Below are 14823 nucleotides of genomic sequence, written 5' to 3' on the forward strand. Positions count from 1 at the left end.
GTAAAAAGAATATTCATTACTGTCGTAAAATATCACAAAGCTTTCCATTTAAAAGGACAACAGCATGGTAACATATTCACTCACATTACTTATATGAACTTAAATTTTAAGACTAATTTATTTTGTTTTCTGCTCTCAGCTAATTTTGATGTTACACAAATATGTCCCAAACCACCGCGACAGATATTCAAATAATTTCTTGCCGTTTGGTTTGTTTCGATTCATGCCAGTTTTTATTTAAAAAACTGTAAAACAATTAACAAATTAATAATTTTGCCGAAATCAATTAAGCCAGGCAGTTCATCCAATCGAGAGTCTCGATCTATAACGACAATGCTTAGCATAAAGCAGAACGGATTTGAAAAGTGAGAATGTGTGAGTGACGTTAATTTTCTCCACCGCGGCGCTACTATCGCCACAGAGGAGTGTGTCGATGGCTTGCTGACGAAGAATTGTTTGCTGTGGGTGTTGTGTGTTGAAAAAATCGAAAAAGGCTCTGTAATATCTACACAATATTGGAGAAATACGATTATTACGGTGCGTGAATGCGAAAAGTTTATCGGGAAAGTGTTGGTTGTCGAGTGCAATTCTAGATTGTCGCGGAATAATACGTGCACAGTCTGGCGCCTTGCATGGAGGCGCCAATTGGCCTAATTAAGGTGTATTTGCGGGAAAGTGAACCATAACGCATCGCGATTGCCGATTCTAACCAGAACGAGTGGTTTTTGTAGAATATGTGCTGAATGCGGTGTGTTGTGATCGTTATTGCGCCAAAAGAAGTGATATGAAGCAGGCGTCATCACCGCTCAAGAAAGTTGCTGGATGCTCAAAGGCTGCGGTTTTTTGAGCGATAGATCGAAGTGCAGTAGTGTGCGTGTGATGTTTGATGCGTAACGGCTTCGTGTCGTAGATGAAAGTGCAAAAGTGTGCGTGACGAAAAAGTCCCTGTGTCTGGCGAGATACCGTTGTGTATGCGCATCGTGCACGACATTGTTAAATGTCATTTTATTATTAAGGCAGAAACGAAAACAACTTTCTCAAGTCGATAGCGGGGTCTAAGCTGGTGCTAAGTTGCTACTAGAACGGTAGTTTGTTTACTTACCTTCCTGGAGGAGCTTCCCGCCCGACAGGACCGATGTGGTCGGCGACGATTGCAATTCTCTCTGTTTTATACGATCTCTTGTACAACACTGGAGGACGATTACGATTGGTAGTGACAGTGGACCATTAATCCAACGGTGATATATTAGTGGCGGAACGGCAATTATCAAAGCTGCATCATGTTTTATGCACACATCGTGCTGGCCAAGAAGGGCCCTTTGGCCCGAATCTGGCTGGCAGCTCATTGGGATAAAAAGATCACGAAGGCCCACGTTTTTGAAACGAACATCGAGCAGAGTGTTGACGGTATCATGCAACCAAAAGTAAAGTTGGCTCTACGTACCTCCGGACATCTGCTGCTGGGAGTCGTGCGCATCTACGCGCGGAAAGCCAAATATCTGCTGGCGGATTGTAACGAAGCATTCGTCAAAATCAAGGTAAGGGTGTGGCGTTCATACTCATGAAAATGATATTGAATTAACACTATGTTCCCTTTTTTAGATGGCTTTTCGACCGGGCATGGTAGATCTGCCCGAAGAGCATCGAGAGGCAGCAGTGAACGCGATTACGCTTCCGGAGGTGTTCCATGACTTCGATACACCGCTGCCGGAATTGAACGATGTCGATATCGAGGCACATTTCTCTATAAATCAATCTCGGGCAGATGAGATTACCATGCGCGAAGATTATGGCACCCTGCCCCTAAACATACACGATGATGGTTTTGGTGATATGGGCTTCGATGATGCTCCGGATATGGTTCGTGATCGTATGGACGATCAGATGGAGGTAGTTATCATTTTTTTTTAGATTACTTATTAGCAAATGCTACATACTAGGCCATATTAGAGAAATAGCCCTAGACATGAAAAATATTTTATGTTTTCCCAGTGAGTGTAAATTTATTTGATTTTCTAAATTATACCGATTATTAGGAAATGGAGAAGTTGTACTTTTTGTTTGATATTATAATTTTTGTATTTTCCGATATATGTATGGATTAAGGCAATAGCTATAACATGCATATGGTGAGGTATTTCAAAACTATCAGTCTACTATGCACTATGAATGTGACTCTGAATGTGTATGAAAGTTTTGGACTCCTTCAACACTGTTGGAATTGTTTGGTACAACTCAGCTCTATGAAAGGGATATGTTATTCATAGAAATGGTAAGGGGCTCTACATCTACATTAATAGGGTCTGCTTCTTCGTTCGTTCATCAGGAACATGAATCGTTCATTATTTGAACGTAATTTTATGAGACAGCTTTAAATTTGGCGAGATTTTTGTGTGAAAAACTTTAACGCCCTAGACATGAACTGTGGAAGTTAGTGTAACGGCATAGGCATATAAATTATTGTATGATTTGCTAAGTACTTCTTAGTTTATCGGTACATTTCGGCATATTCTATTAATTTAGCTTTGTTATCTCATCCTGAGTTGTCCAAATACTCTTTTTTTTTCTTTTTCAACAATCAACAATTGATTGATGTTTGCCGTTCGTCCAAAATACGCGTTATTTGCCTTGATATACAGATATTTATTTTGCGCAAACAAAATGCGACACACACACACACAAACACATTTTTGTGTTTTCTTTGCAATCCCGGTGGCATGCTAACCAGACGCCTGAACCGGACGATTCACAGCAGGAAGAGCAACACGATCGACGAAGGCATCGGCAGTGCGTTGGCCCGGAATCAACCGAGACGGTCGATGCCGGGCAACATGAAATGCACCCAAGCCCGCCCGAGTCTCCTTCGCATGCCTCTCATGTTGGTGCTGTCGGTTGGGGCGGCTCTACCACTGCCTCACAAAATGGTACCGAAGGCCGCTGGAACGATTATCTAGTAAGTAAGCGATACCTGTTCGAAGCAGATGGAACGTTGGCCCATAGTTGACAAAAGATCCAGAAACTAACGTCGCTACAAATGCTATTTTTTTACAAAACATTAGATATAAACAATTCGTATCATTTTTCATTGAAGCATTTGCTTTAACATTGGATTTGTGTTGGTCTCTGTTTGTAAAATTTTGATCTTTACGCTTGGCCCGTTTAACACGTTGCCTGTAAATTAAATCAATGGTGACTGACACAGACCTGAATTGAGATGGGTGATCTGTATTGGATAGTTGATGTTTGCAATTAATTGGTAATGTGCAACACATTATTGTTATAGTAGGATCGATTAGAACGAACCATGAACATTTTTACTGTGGTCGTAAAATGGTGAAAATGATGCATATGAAAGTCAACATGAGAGTAGAGTGGAAGCCAATTTGACAACGATATTTTATTACCTTCCTAAATAATGTAATTAAGTTTTAGCGTAAGCAAATAGTTTGTTACAAAAGGAGCCTTGTAATTTAAAGATAAGGAGCATCATCTGTTTTTTTTTTTATGAAAATAGGTTTTTTTACAAAATGATACAAACATTGATCCCGCCTTGTTGTTCTAGGACGATTTGTTTACAGATACAGTAACACGGCCACCCGATTTGGAACAGGATAAAGAACCTATGCCGGGCACTTCGCGATCTCTTCTAGATTCTATCGACCCACACCATCCTCATGGAGACGATGATAACTTTGGAGATGAGGATTTTGGTGGTCGTAAGTATTGCTGGCTTCACGAATAAACCAAGCAATTTAGAAAAAGAGCCAATGCAAATATTATTTATTTTTTTTATAGAGCCCGCTGCTGGATTGTTCGAAGGTGACATTTTTGCAGATGCTCCCCTGGCTCCTGAACCGGAACTGCCTACCGCTGAAACTCAACGGCGAGCAGATGATTCGGATGATGATGATGATGACCACTTTGACATGGGTGGTGCGCCATCGCCAGCTCCGAGCACAGATAATTCCCGTCCCGCATCTCCTATGATTAACAATGCGTTGGTTGACGGTGAACCGCAACCTGGCACAAGCAAGGATGCAATGAGTGTGGAGGGTCAGCAATTACATCCAGAAACAGGCCTTCCTATTTCTCAGAATAGAGAAGACGGTGACGACGGTGTGGGCGGAAATGAAGGGCATCCAGATCAAACGACGCTATTGAACAACGAGGAAGAAAGCTTTGCTCTCGCACCAGTAGACGCAACAGCCCTTAAAGGAACTACAAAGTCAAAACGGAAACGAAAATTGATCGTTGACGAGGTGAAGAACATATCCGGAGAAGAGATGAAAAGCCAACTCGCCAACACGTCTGACATTGTAACGACACTGGACTTGGCGCCGCCCACGAAGCGATTAATGTTCTGGAAAGAAACCGGTGGAGTGGAAAAGCTGTTTGCTCTGCCCTCGCGCGACATTCCAGCGCGATGTTTGTTTAAAAATTACCAGCGTCACCTTACGTCCCGATCGATTGGTATCGAAGACTTTGCGGTCCTCGCTCCGCTGGACGTTCTTGGGGTAGAGTTGCCGGTAGAACGTGCTGAATCTCCGACCCCCGTGGCATCGAAGCGTGGCAGAAAGAGGAAACAACAACCGGAGGCAGCATCAACGCAAGGCTTTTTGGAGCAATCGGCGAGCGACCAGCTACGGAATGCTGCTGGTGAGATGCCACCTCCGACTCCGGTTTCGATAGAGATGCGCGAGGACGGATTGGCAGCAGACGCAACACAATCTTCCTCCTTCATGCCGCCCCCTGCTACACCAGGACTAAGTCATTTGACGAGTCCAAATCACCAGAGTCACTTAATGCCACCCACCCCAGGTATACCTAACATTCCAATGACCCCGGGGCAGCTTGATCACGGTGGTTTGACACCGGCCGGGCTGAGTCATGGCGGTGAGCTAACGCCAGTGGGTCTTTCCCACGGGGGTCTTACACCGAGCGATCTCCATCACGGTGGTCTCACGCCGGCGGGATTACAGCATGGCGATCTTGGTGGAGGTATGACACCCCATGGCTTGGATCACGGCGGTATGACTCCTCACCATGCCTCGTTGGAGAACATTGACCAAATTCCGAACCTACCTGCCGATCAAGTTTCCTCCATTCTCAACGAACCCGGAATGGAAGGTTTTTCGAATATGGGATTCGATGGCAACACCTCCGAGGAAATAGCTAATGATTGGAATGGTGACTATGAGTTCCCACCTTCTGTCGGTGCTGTAAGTAGAGATATTTAATTTAACTGCAATGTAATGAGATATTTGGTACAAAGCATCCTTGACGAACAATTTATTGGTTTATTCTCAACAGACCCATCCCAACGAGGAGCAGCAAGTGGATGAAACGATCGAGCAGTTTGAGGAACGTGTGCTAAATAAACGTGCAGCGCAAATGTTCCTCTCCGTAAAGTCGAGATTACTGAAGGCAGATCACATGATGTTGTCTGAGATGACGCATCGAAATAACAAAAAACAGGTGAGTTTTTTAGAGGCAGGATTCTTGCTTTTCGAGTTGTCGATGGATATATAACCATGGCTTTATCTAAATTAATTCACAGGCTGCTCAAAAGTTTTACTCGCTTCTTGTGCTGAAAAAGTTCAAGGCATTGGAAATCTCGCAGAAGCAACCTTACGATGACATCACCGTTACGAGAGGCCCGTTGTTCGATAATCCTAAGCTGTAAGCAGGGCTACCGAGTGTAGCCTACGTTGCTCTGGTAGTAACTTTCTTGTAAAGTAGATTTTATACAGCGTGCAAATGGTAGGGATGTTAATGTGTGCTGCATCAGGGCTGGGAGGGTAATGTACTGATGCAATAAGAGAGCACGTACGTGTGGCTTCTTAGCACGGGACCAGCGTTGCGGTTCGTCAGTTTGCGATATCGATTGACGGCGTGTCTAGAATCGTTTGTACTGTTAGGACGGCAAAGTATCCTTGCTAAAATTAAGGTCACTTAGCTGCTACGAACCAGAAAGAGATATTGTTTTCTGTATCATCCCGGCTGCTCGTGCAGCTGAAGAGAAGTAAGAGTTTTCCCTACCAAACGTATGCACGCCGTTAATTAATCTGTGCAATCTAACCTATCACAACTGTTGCTTCTTAGCCCTGGCGACGTACTCATTTGCTGACGTTAAAGTATAGGAAATTATTGTTGAGTTTATTTTACTTTTTAGATCATAGTACATAAGTGGAAAGAAACTTTGTCAGATTTTAGTGCTTGATCATATATTTTACACATTTTGCTGAGGTCTAGCCATCTAAGAATTATGCATCACGCATTATTTGTACGCTGTAAATTGGATTGGAATGCGATAGAATGCGAAAAAAGAGTATTTGTATGCTGGAGTCTTCTTTTTGTAGTGTCCCGAAAGGCGTAGTAAATTTGATTTTATTTTAATTTTAACATGTGTGTAATTAGATGCGGTTACGTGAAAAAGAACAAAACGGGTAAATGTTATCCGAGTTTCAAAACGGTTTGAAAATGAGCAGAATCCTCTTACTTAAACGTTCCAATATTACATGTTTTAAATGTTCCTTGTCCTCTGGTTCAAATAGAAATAGAAAGATCAAATCAAAACTTCAAGATCAAATATCTGCTGTACCAGAGGCAACACCTTTTTTGTTTAGCTACGCAAAACAGTTTTTCTATTGAGTTAAATGCAAACGCAGTGGACGGAACCAGACTTAAAATGTACAGAAGATATTTCACAATAACTCAATGATTGGTGTTTTTACTTTTCTTCAAATGGGTAGACAGAAACATACGCGCCACGTTCGCCTATCATCTTAAACAAACTATGCTTAATTTTTGTTTTAAATGTAACTATTTTGTGTTTTTGTCTAAAGTGTTGTAGATGTGTTTGGTTTGTATCGGTTGCATACTTCACTGGTGGTACAATATCAGAGCCAGATATAAAAAGTGCTTTATATCTGTCTGTGATATAACGGTGTACCGTTGATTGCAATTTAAGGGTATGCCACCGCCACAAAAAAAACGATCCCAACTGATGTACTATAAAACAGTGTACAGGTTCGCTACCGTCTCGCGTTGGTCGTACTGATAATTCAGGAAAGCTATTCGTGAAAGAAAGGAAATATAAAAGCCCAGTATATGAGGTAAAGAATCATTGCGGAACAAATAAAACCAAACGTGGGAGGCATGTTAGATGCTGTGAAGAAACTTCGGAAGATTAAGTGGATCTTGTTGAGTGGGACGTTCAAGATACATATGAAACAAAACGGAACAAAACGAACAAAACGATAATTATAACAAAAGAAAATGAAATGCAGAAGTTGCTAAATAAAGAATACTTAAAATGGCACGGACGCTTGAATTGTATTCAAAATAACGAGTAATGTCTACAAATTGAGATTTTGCATCACAGAATGACCATGCAAGACATCTGGAATATACATAGAAACGCGGGTAGAATGGAGGGTAATTCATCGTAAAATATGCTATGTGTAGTTAGTACAGTTTCTTAGATTTCGGTAAAATCTACGTCACTAGTACTACCGGATCGTTAGAACACGTGGCTATGTCAATTGTGTGGGAGAAAATTGGATGGCAACGATTGTATACTGTTAAGAACGCTTATTGCAAAGATTTGGATGGGAGCAGCATCGTTAAATGATCCGACGCAGACCCGGCCTAGCTAGACTGAAAAATCCCACGAGCCAGGTGTTTCAGCGGGTGAAGCGCGATAATGTAATAACTGCAATTCCTATTGTCTACGCTTGATCGCTGCACTTTGTCGTGCGGAATTGGGGAGATGATGTGGCTGGAGAACACATGTTCTCGAGGTTGGTTTGGAGGGGAAGGGTGGCAAGGTCTAATAGTAAGCTTAAATTGTGTGATAACAAAGCCAGCTGGAATAGTAGGTGCAAGCTAAAACAAACGCCCAGGGCAACCGAACGCGCTTCCGTACACAACGGTACGTACACATACACGTATGTCTCCATGAGCTAGCGAACGATGAAGCCACATGTTACCAGCAAACAATTCTGGCGTACGCGCTAGTGATGCGACTACTAACTACCGCTACCGTTCGTATGGCGAGCTTAGCGCGAGAGTGCGCCAGTGATCGTCGATCTGGGAAGGGGCTAGCTAGTGTTTATGCTCCAGTGGGGGTAGCGTTCTGGTGACGTGCGATGACAATAACGGTCACGACAACGGCAATGCTACACGGGGCGCAAGCTAAACCTTCCCGCGCTGGATTCGTTACTGTGTGGAAGTGCGCGAGTATTGTGCTTTTTATCATTCACCGTAGCGAGTCAGTTTTTCCAATTGATAAATTCTCTAATGCGACAATCTGCTCTGGTGGTGGGCTGCATGAATTTAGTCGTATTACGACAGCGACACCGTGCAGTAGTAAGTGATCGCGTTGTTCTTAACTTAAACCAACCGAGTAGAGATCGCTGTGTCCGGTGTTTGCACATTCGCGAAAGGGATTATCGTGAAGCAATCATCGTCACCACATACGATCAATGAATGATCGAATATGTTTCATGTATTCTTGCGAATATTGTTTGTGTAATAAGAAACTGTTACTGATTATTCATTTACCTTTCGTGTGCAGTGGTGTAAACTTATTGCGTAAAGGATAGAGCAAGTGTCGAGATCGTCGCATGGTTTGTGAAAGTGTAGACGAAAAAGAAGGGAGAGATTCAGTTAATCCACATATCGCGCGCATCAACCTGCACTTACTTACTACTAAAGGATCCTGAAGAAAAACTAAAAGTAAGTGTCAATTGGTTTCATATCGCATAGGGCCAGTTCAATTAGGGTAATTCAATTTTGCTCCAAAATTGGCTGTCATACTTGTGTCAGAGGAGGAGGAGGAGTGAGTAGTATGAGCGCGATCCGCGAGTAAGCTGCATGCAAACAGAACAGATCAAACAGAATAGTGCGCTGTCCTAAGCTGGTCAGTTTGCACAAATGGTGGATCAGGTTATCGACGATCAATGATCGTTCTCTTCCGTCCTGCAGAATATGAACAAGTGACTGATGATTGTCACATTTATCCAGTTCGTGTTTATTCAACCGGAAGTGACCATCCATTTCTGAACGGTATGCGAAAGGAAACGAAGCCAAACGATGAGCTTGTCGCTGTGGCACGTGATGTTGTGATTGATATAATGGCTTTCAAACGAATGCGAAAAAAAAGACAATTCTAAATTAGCCCTATTTGAATATTTGGACAATTGACTTGAGAGAAAAGAATATTGCCGCGCTTGCCTATCGTTTGTTTGGTGTGTGGCGAAGTGTAAGAAAAAAACGATGACAAATTGAGACGATTACATATTGCTTGTTTTGGTAATAATATGCAATTGAATTTACGATCGCATCAGAGGCTTTGTCGGAGCTTTATTTTTGGTAACGTTGAATGGAACACCATTGTCGTATGATGTACATTAGTTTCGTGCTTGTGCTTGTTCGTGTCGAAACGTCTGGGTGTTGTTCATTGTTGGTTTTTTTTTACCTCTGATAAACACCATAGTAAAAGTAGTAATTAGTTTGTTTTGACATAAAAAAGACGTACAATATTTATGTCCCATAAATAGTATGGTACTTGTTAACAGTAATTTATGGCATAGAACCAATTTTAATGATTATTAGGGTTTCTTTGTAGAAGTACATGTCATGAAGTATACGATGGGTGATAGAAACCCAGCGGAGTGTAGACGACCGTTTACTAAAATGGTTTTATCCGTTACAGTATATTCAGTTATTAATAACATACAACAAATAATAAAGAGTTTGTTAGGGAAGAAAATGAAAAATGTAATCATTCATTTAAACAATACAAACTCACTCTCTTTTAGCAATACATGTCTGGACGTTCTTAATGCATTAAAAAATGCGAATTGAAGTAGATAGGAACAAGTGGATTGTATTGCTTATTCTTACTAACGAAATGATTAGAAAACGGGGAACATGAACATTAAGGTGATAAGCTCTAGTGACACACAAACACAATGCAGTCTGTTTATTAATAAGACACGGAAAAGCAAGAAGCATCGGTGGTTCAGTGGTAGAATGCTCGCCTGCCACGCGGGCGGCCCGGGTTCGATTCCCGGCCGATGCAATTGAGTTATTTTTGATTATTTTAAAAAAATTTAACCTATGTAATTGATGGTAGACTATGAGCGAGAGGGGTGGGGGGGGGGGGGGGGGTTGCGTGCGTTTTATCCTCGTCTCATTTGTAAATTAAACATTTAGTACTAAAACCATAATTACATTATTTATTTTTAAGCATTCTAAAAGAGTGTTTTGTTTAGGTTGGCTCTCATGTTAATAAACACATTTTATATTTATTTTATTGTTATGTTTTTTTAGTGTTCCAAGTTACAATAAATCAATGGACCATTTTTACGTGTTTAGCATTCTAGCTAATAAACGTGTAAAACATAATTTTTGATGGATAAAAAAAATGTTCGTACATATCAACGCTGTTGTCATAATATTGTTTTATAGGTGATAAAATATGCTGCTCACAGCGTACTATGATTCGCTAAACCCAGCAACACAACAGCCCTTTAAAACACAACTATAGGTACCGACTGATACTATTAGTAGCAAAACAGGGCGAAGGTTCTTGTTGAGTATAGTTGAAACCTTTGAAAACATAAAATGTGCATTTTTCGGACAAAAAGCACTTAAAATTGATTACCAAAGCCAACTTGTACACAAGTGATGCTTTCCAAATATAAATAGCGCTGGTCTATTTCCAGCGATCAGCTTTACTCAAGTTTTAGTGAACTGTTTTAAATTATTTAATTTTTTTAATACTTATATTTATAGACAACATGAGAGCGTATTAAGTTTGTTTTGATAGTTTAGCAAAAAAAATATCCTCACGTGCTGTTTGCAACTCACAACCGCTTTTCGAGTAATTTTGATCTCATTTGGTGATTTTGAACTAAATTGAATTGAACTAAAATGTTCTGTTGTACAAAAAGCGCAAATTTAGGTTAAAGTGAAGTAATTTGCATACAGTTTGCCTTCGTGCAATGGGGAGAACAAGGACAGATACATTTGGAGGATAACAACGTAATTTGTGCAAGCTTTAATAACAGATTTACAATGACGGAAGCGTTGCTGTACGTACATTGCTGGAAAAGGGGTTGGTGGTTGGGAACAAAGCATGGCGTGGGAAACCAAAATGTCACCGACGAAATTCAACAGAAAGCTAATACTATTAAGCCGCATACTGGCAGACAAAAAACAAGTGATGATTGCGATTTATCAGACGCGAAGCTCATCCGTACCGCGGTACCATCCATCCGTAGAGAACGTGACTTCAATGCATTCTTTGGTGTGATTCGATCAACATCGGTGAAGGACAGCGATGCTAAAAACGTGGAGATTATCACCGTTACTACAGGTACGGTACATTAATGTTAGTTCCAGCGTCGTCGTCGTGCAGTTTGGAAGGTGCAATAATTGTGCACAAAATAGTGCGCGATCTTCGATGAAGCGCGACGGTTTTTCTGTGTCGAGCTGCGGTTGAATGGATGTCAAGGAGATTTTCTATTCTCAATCACTAGGCCTCCAATTGTTGCTGCAGATTTGACTCATGTGCATCGTACGGCACCGGGTTCATAGGTCCCATTCATAGGTGCCCACACCCTGGGCAAAATTACACGAAAGTGGACCGAAGTCATAGCGAAGCAAAATTAGGTTTAGGGGGATTCACGCAGAGTCAAAACCAGCGAGGATCCGACGTTAACGAGAGTAGGATCTTGTAGGAAAAACTGCACACCCGATGGTGTCTGCAAGGGGACTTGGTTACTCTCACTACATTCGGATATGGAATGGACAACAAAAATCCAAAGATTTCGTTTCTCCCAGTACGGCTGAGCGAAGCCCATCTCTACTATCGGCTGGAGTGAAAAGTACAGAAGATAGATACATATACGCTGTTCCTCTCGGGCTTACTGGATCGATTGGAAAGGCTTTTTGTCTGCAGATATGCAAAAAAAAACCTGTGGGCGACCGGTTGTGTGATAGAGGGGGAACGGAACTTTCGCTGCTGGTTGTGCTAATGCAGTTTAAACATTCATTTTCATAGATTTCTTTCCAGAATGAGGAACCTACAGCCTCCGAAAGGTAGCGAAAAAGTTGCTGATGAGTTGAAGATGAAAGAAAAGAAAAGTCCGTCCTCATTGCGGGAAAGGTATCTGTACTTTAAACGCAACATAACCGTCGAACCGATGCTGGCCTGCTACATCATGCCGAGCGTTTTGGCTGGATTGGCGACGCAGAACCTCAACCTGGAGAAAGCTTGTCGGGTGAATCTCGGCTACGGAGACGTAATCTGCGATGCATTGACCCGCCGTGACACAGCAAACTACACGCAGTAAGTAGCAAAATTGCATCCCGCCACGATCACCGAGATGGGTGGCCTAAGCTTAATTTCATTATCTCTCATCGCCTAACCGATTCCAGCGAGGAAGAGATGGTGCAGCATCTGGTGGCACGAATGGCGGGCTGGAAGACGGTGCTGCAGAGCGCATTGCCCTGCATGTTGATACTGTTTTGGGGTTCATGGAGCGATCGCCATGGTCGGCGGAAGCCGTGCATGTTGATACCGATCATTGGTGAGTTTATGACGGCGATCGGGTTGATTCTGTGCACGTACTTCAAGTCTGTTCCGATGGAGGTGGCCGGTATAACGGAAGCTCTGTTCCCTGCCCTAACGGGCGGCTGGTTTACGATGTTCATGGGCGTCTTCAGCTACATTGCTGACGTGACCACGACCGAGGAGCGCACGCTGCGTATTGGAATAGTGAACTTGTGCTTTTCGTTGGGCGTCCCTATTGGAATGGCCTTCAGCGGAATCCTTTTGAAGTGAGTCACAACAAAACGCCGGAAGTGGAAGTGGAAATAATGATAGCAATGATTTCGCTTACAGACAAATTGGGTTCTACGGAGTGTTTTCGATATCGGCCTCACTCTACCTGGTAGCGTTCTTCTACGGCGTGTTCGTGGTAAAAGAGGTGGACATACTGAACGAGAAGCAGCGGCTGCGAGCCCAGGAGAAGGGACTGCTGGCCGATTTCTTTGATCGGGAGCACGTGATGGAAACATTCCGGGTAGCATTTAAAATTGGCGAACGTCAGCGTCGTCTCCGTGTGATCATGCTGATGATAGTGGTCATGGTCGTGATTGGGCCCCTGCACGGTAAGTACAAGCTGGCATATTCGGTACCCGTTTCATCTCGCGGACGGAGGGAGAGAGTGAGAGAGTTCCATAGAGCTTGCGACCACGGAAGTAAGAAATTAGCCTTGATTAGGCAACACACATCTTGGAGAGCCTGGAACGACTGACTTTGCCTAGAACGGCTGTACGGGTTCAAGGTCTATCGGAAGATGGGTGGGCGGGGGGGGAGGGGGAGGGGATAATGCTTGCCATGGCCTTTGCATACTAAACGCTAGAACGCCAACTGACGCCGTGGCTCTGTTTACAGGAGAGATGGCGGTAATTTATCTATTCACACGCTACCGGTTCAACTGGAGTGAGGTCGAGTTTAGCTTCTTCTCTACGTACGGCATGCTGACCGGGCTGATTGGGACGTTATTTTCTGTAGGTGTTTTTTCCCATTTGCTCAAAATAGACGACGCACTGATAGGCGTTATGTCATGCATGTCAAAGATACTATCTAGCTTCGTGTATGCATTCGCTGTTACCACCTGGCAGCTGTATCTGGGTAAGTGAAACATAACGTATTACCTGTATAGTTTATGCAGAAGCTAGCATAGGTGAATGGAATGACACGGAAGCAGGTTTAAATCCGCATGTATAATATGTTGGTTAGAGAGTCAACACAATTTTCAAGATGCTAATTGGAGTCTAATTTACTTAACGACACTTATCCTATAGTAATTTTTTGAATAGAGTCCGTAGCCTTAGGCAAATAACTGGCGCATGCTACAGTAGTATCAGTAGCATGCAATGTAACATAAAATTGTTGAGCTTTCTTTGCAAAGTATTGCAACTTCCGTTTCGACCAGTGTTTAACGTTGTTTCGTAATTGGTAAAAATTTGTTTGAATATTATACCATTTTTATATTTCATACGCATAAAGAAATTACCGTAAATAAGGCTTAAAGCGATAGACTGGACAATGCATTAATAACAATATAACAATCGTATCACAACAGGCCCCATTGTTGAAATGCTTAACGGCACGTCCTTCATTTCAATGCGTTCGATCGCTTCTAAACTCGTCGCCAGCGATGAACTGGGCAAAGTGAATTCATTGTTCGGTGTGGCCGAAGCGTTGATGCCGCTAGTGTACGCGCCCCTCTACACGACAGTCTACACACTGTCGATAAATGTTCTGCCGGGAGCATTTTTCCTGCTAGGTGGCGCTCTCACCTCGCCGGCAGTAGTGATTTTCCTGTGAGAAATGCACGTGGCAGTGTGAAACACACACAGCACGCGGAAACTGACCACCTCTTTTTTTCGCATGATTTTATCACAGCTGGATGTATCGCGTGCATAGGCGTGAAGCTCGTGAGCTTGCCGAGGAGAAACGCATCGAGGATAAGTATCGGCAACTGGGCGATAGTGGCGAAAGCAACGGGTGCCGCACGATCGTGACGGAGCAAGCGGATCGCAGGCAAAAAATACCAGACTATGGCACGGGGATCGCTAATGCTGCCTTTGAGGAGGAGAATATCGGAGCAGGAAAGGTCCCAACGGCGACAGTCGACCAATCGAAGCTGTGATATTCCATCGATACAAAACGAAACAGATGTAGATGTAGATAGTATGTGTGTAAATACAATCAAAGAGTAATGTACTAAAAACGCTGCC

At 42.8% G+C, this 14823-nt stretch overlaps 2 protein-coding genes and 1 non-coding gene across 4 annotated transcripts; all 3 read left to right on the forward strand.

The window, feature by feature from the left end:
• The first annotated feature begins 405 nt into the window (after positions 1 to 405).
• LOC1274701 (double-strand-break repair protein rad21 homolog) lies at positions 406 to 7321 on the forward strand. Its single transcript, XM_061652749.1, has 6 exons — positions 406 to 1538; positions 1603 to 1890; positions 3563 to 3716; positions 3796 to 5219; positions 5311 to 5475; positions 5558 to 7321. The coding sequence occupies exons 1-6, from the start codon at positions 1281 to 1283 to the stop codon at positions 5681 to 5683; spliced, it is 2415 nt and encodes an 804-aa protein (XP_061508733.1). The 5' UTR covers positions 406 to 1280; the 3' UTR covers positions 5684 to 7321.
• Positions 7322 to 7440: 119 nt separating this feature from the next.
• On the forward strand, positions 7441 to 14816 carry LOC1274703 (probable peptidoglycan muropeptide transporter SLC46). Of its 2 annotated transcripts, none has more exons than XM_061652753.1 (7): positions 7441 to 8739; positions 12074 to 12361; positions 12451 to 12852; positions 12917 to 13185; positions 13472 to 13711; positions 14166 to 14406; positions 14489 to 14816. In XM_061652753.1, the coding sequence occupies exons 2-7, from the start codon at positions 12087 to 12089 to the stop codon at positions 14733 to 14735; spliced, it is 1674 nt and encodes a 557-aa protein (XP_061508737.1). In that variant the 5' UTR covers positions 7441 to 8739; positions 12074 to 12086; the 3' UTR covers positions 14736 to 14816. The 2 variants fall into 2 exon arrangements, with proteins under 2 accessions (XP_061508737.1, XP_061508739.1); XM_061652755.1 differs by lacking the exon at positions 7441 to 8739 and adding an exon at positions 11286 to 11386.
• Trnag-gcc (transfer RNA glycine (anticodon GCC)) lies at positions 10017 to 10087 on the forward strand. The gene has a single exon. It is a non-coding gene; the product is annotated as a tRNA-Gly (tRNA).
• Positions 14817 to 14823: the final 7 nt, after the last annotated feature.

Source organism: Anopheles gambiae, chromosome 2, assembly GCF_943734735.2.
Source record: "Anopheles gambiae chromosome 2, idAnoGambNW_F1_1, whole genome shotgun sequence".
Lineage (NCBI taxonomy): Eukaryota > Metazoa > Arthropoda > Insecta > Diptera > Culicidae > Anopheles > Anopheles gambiae.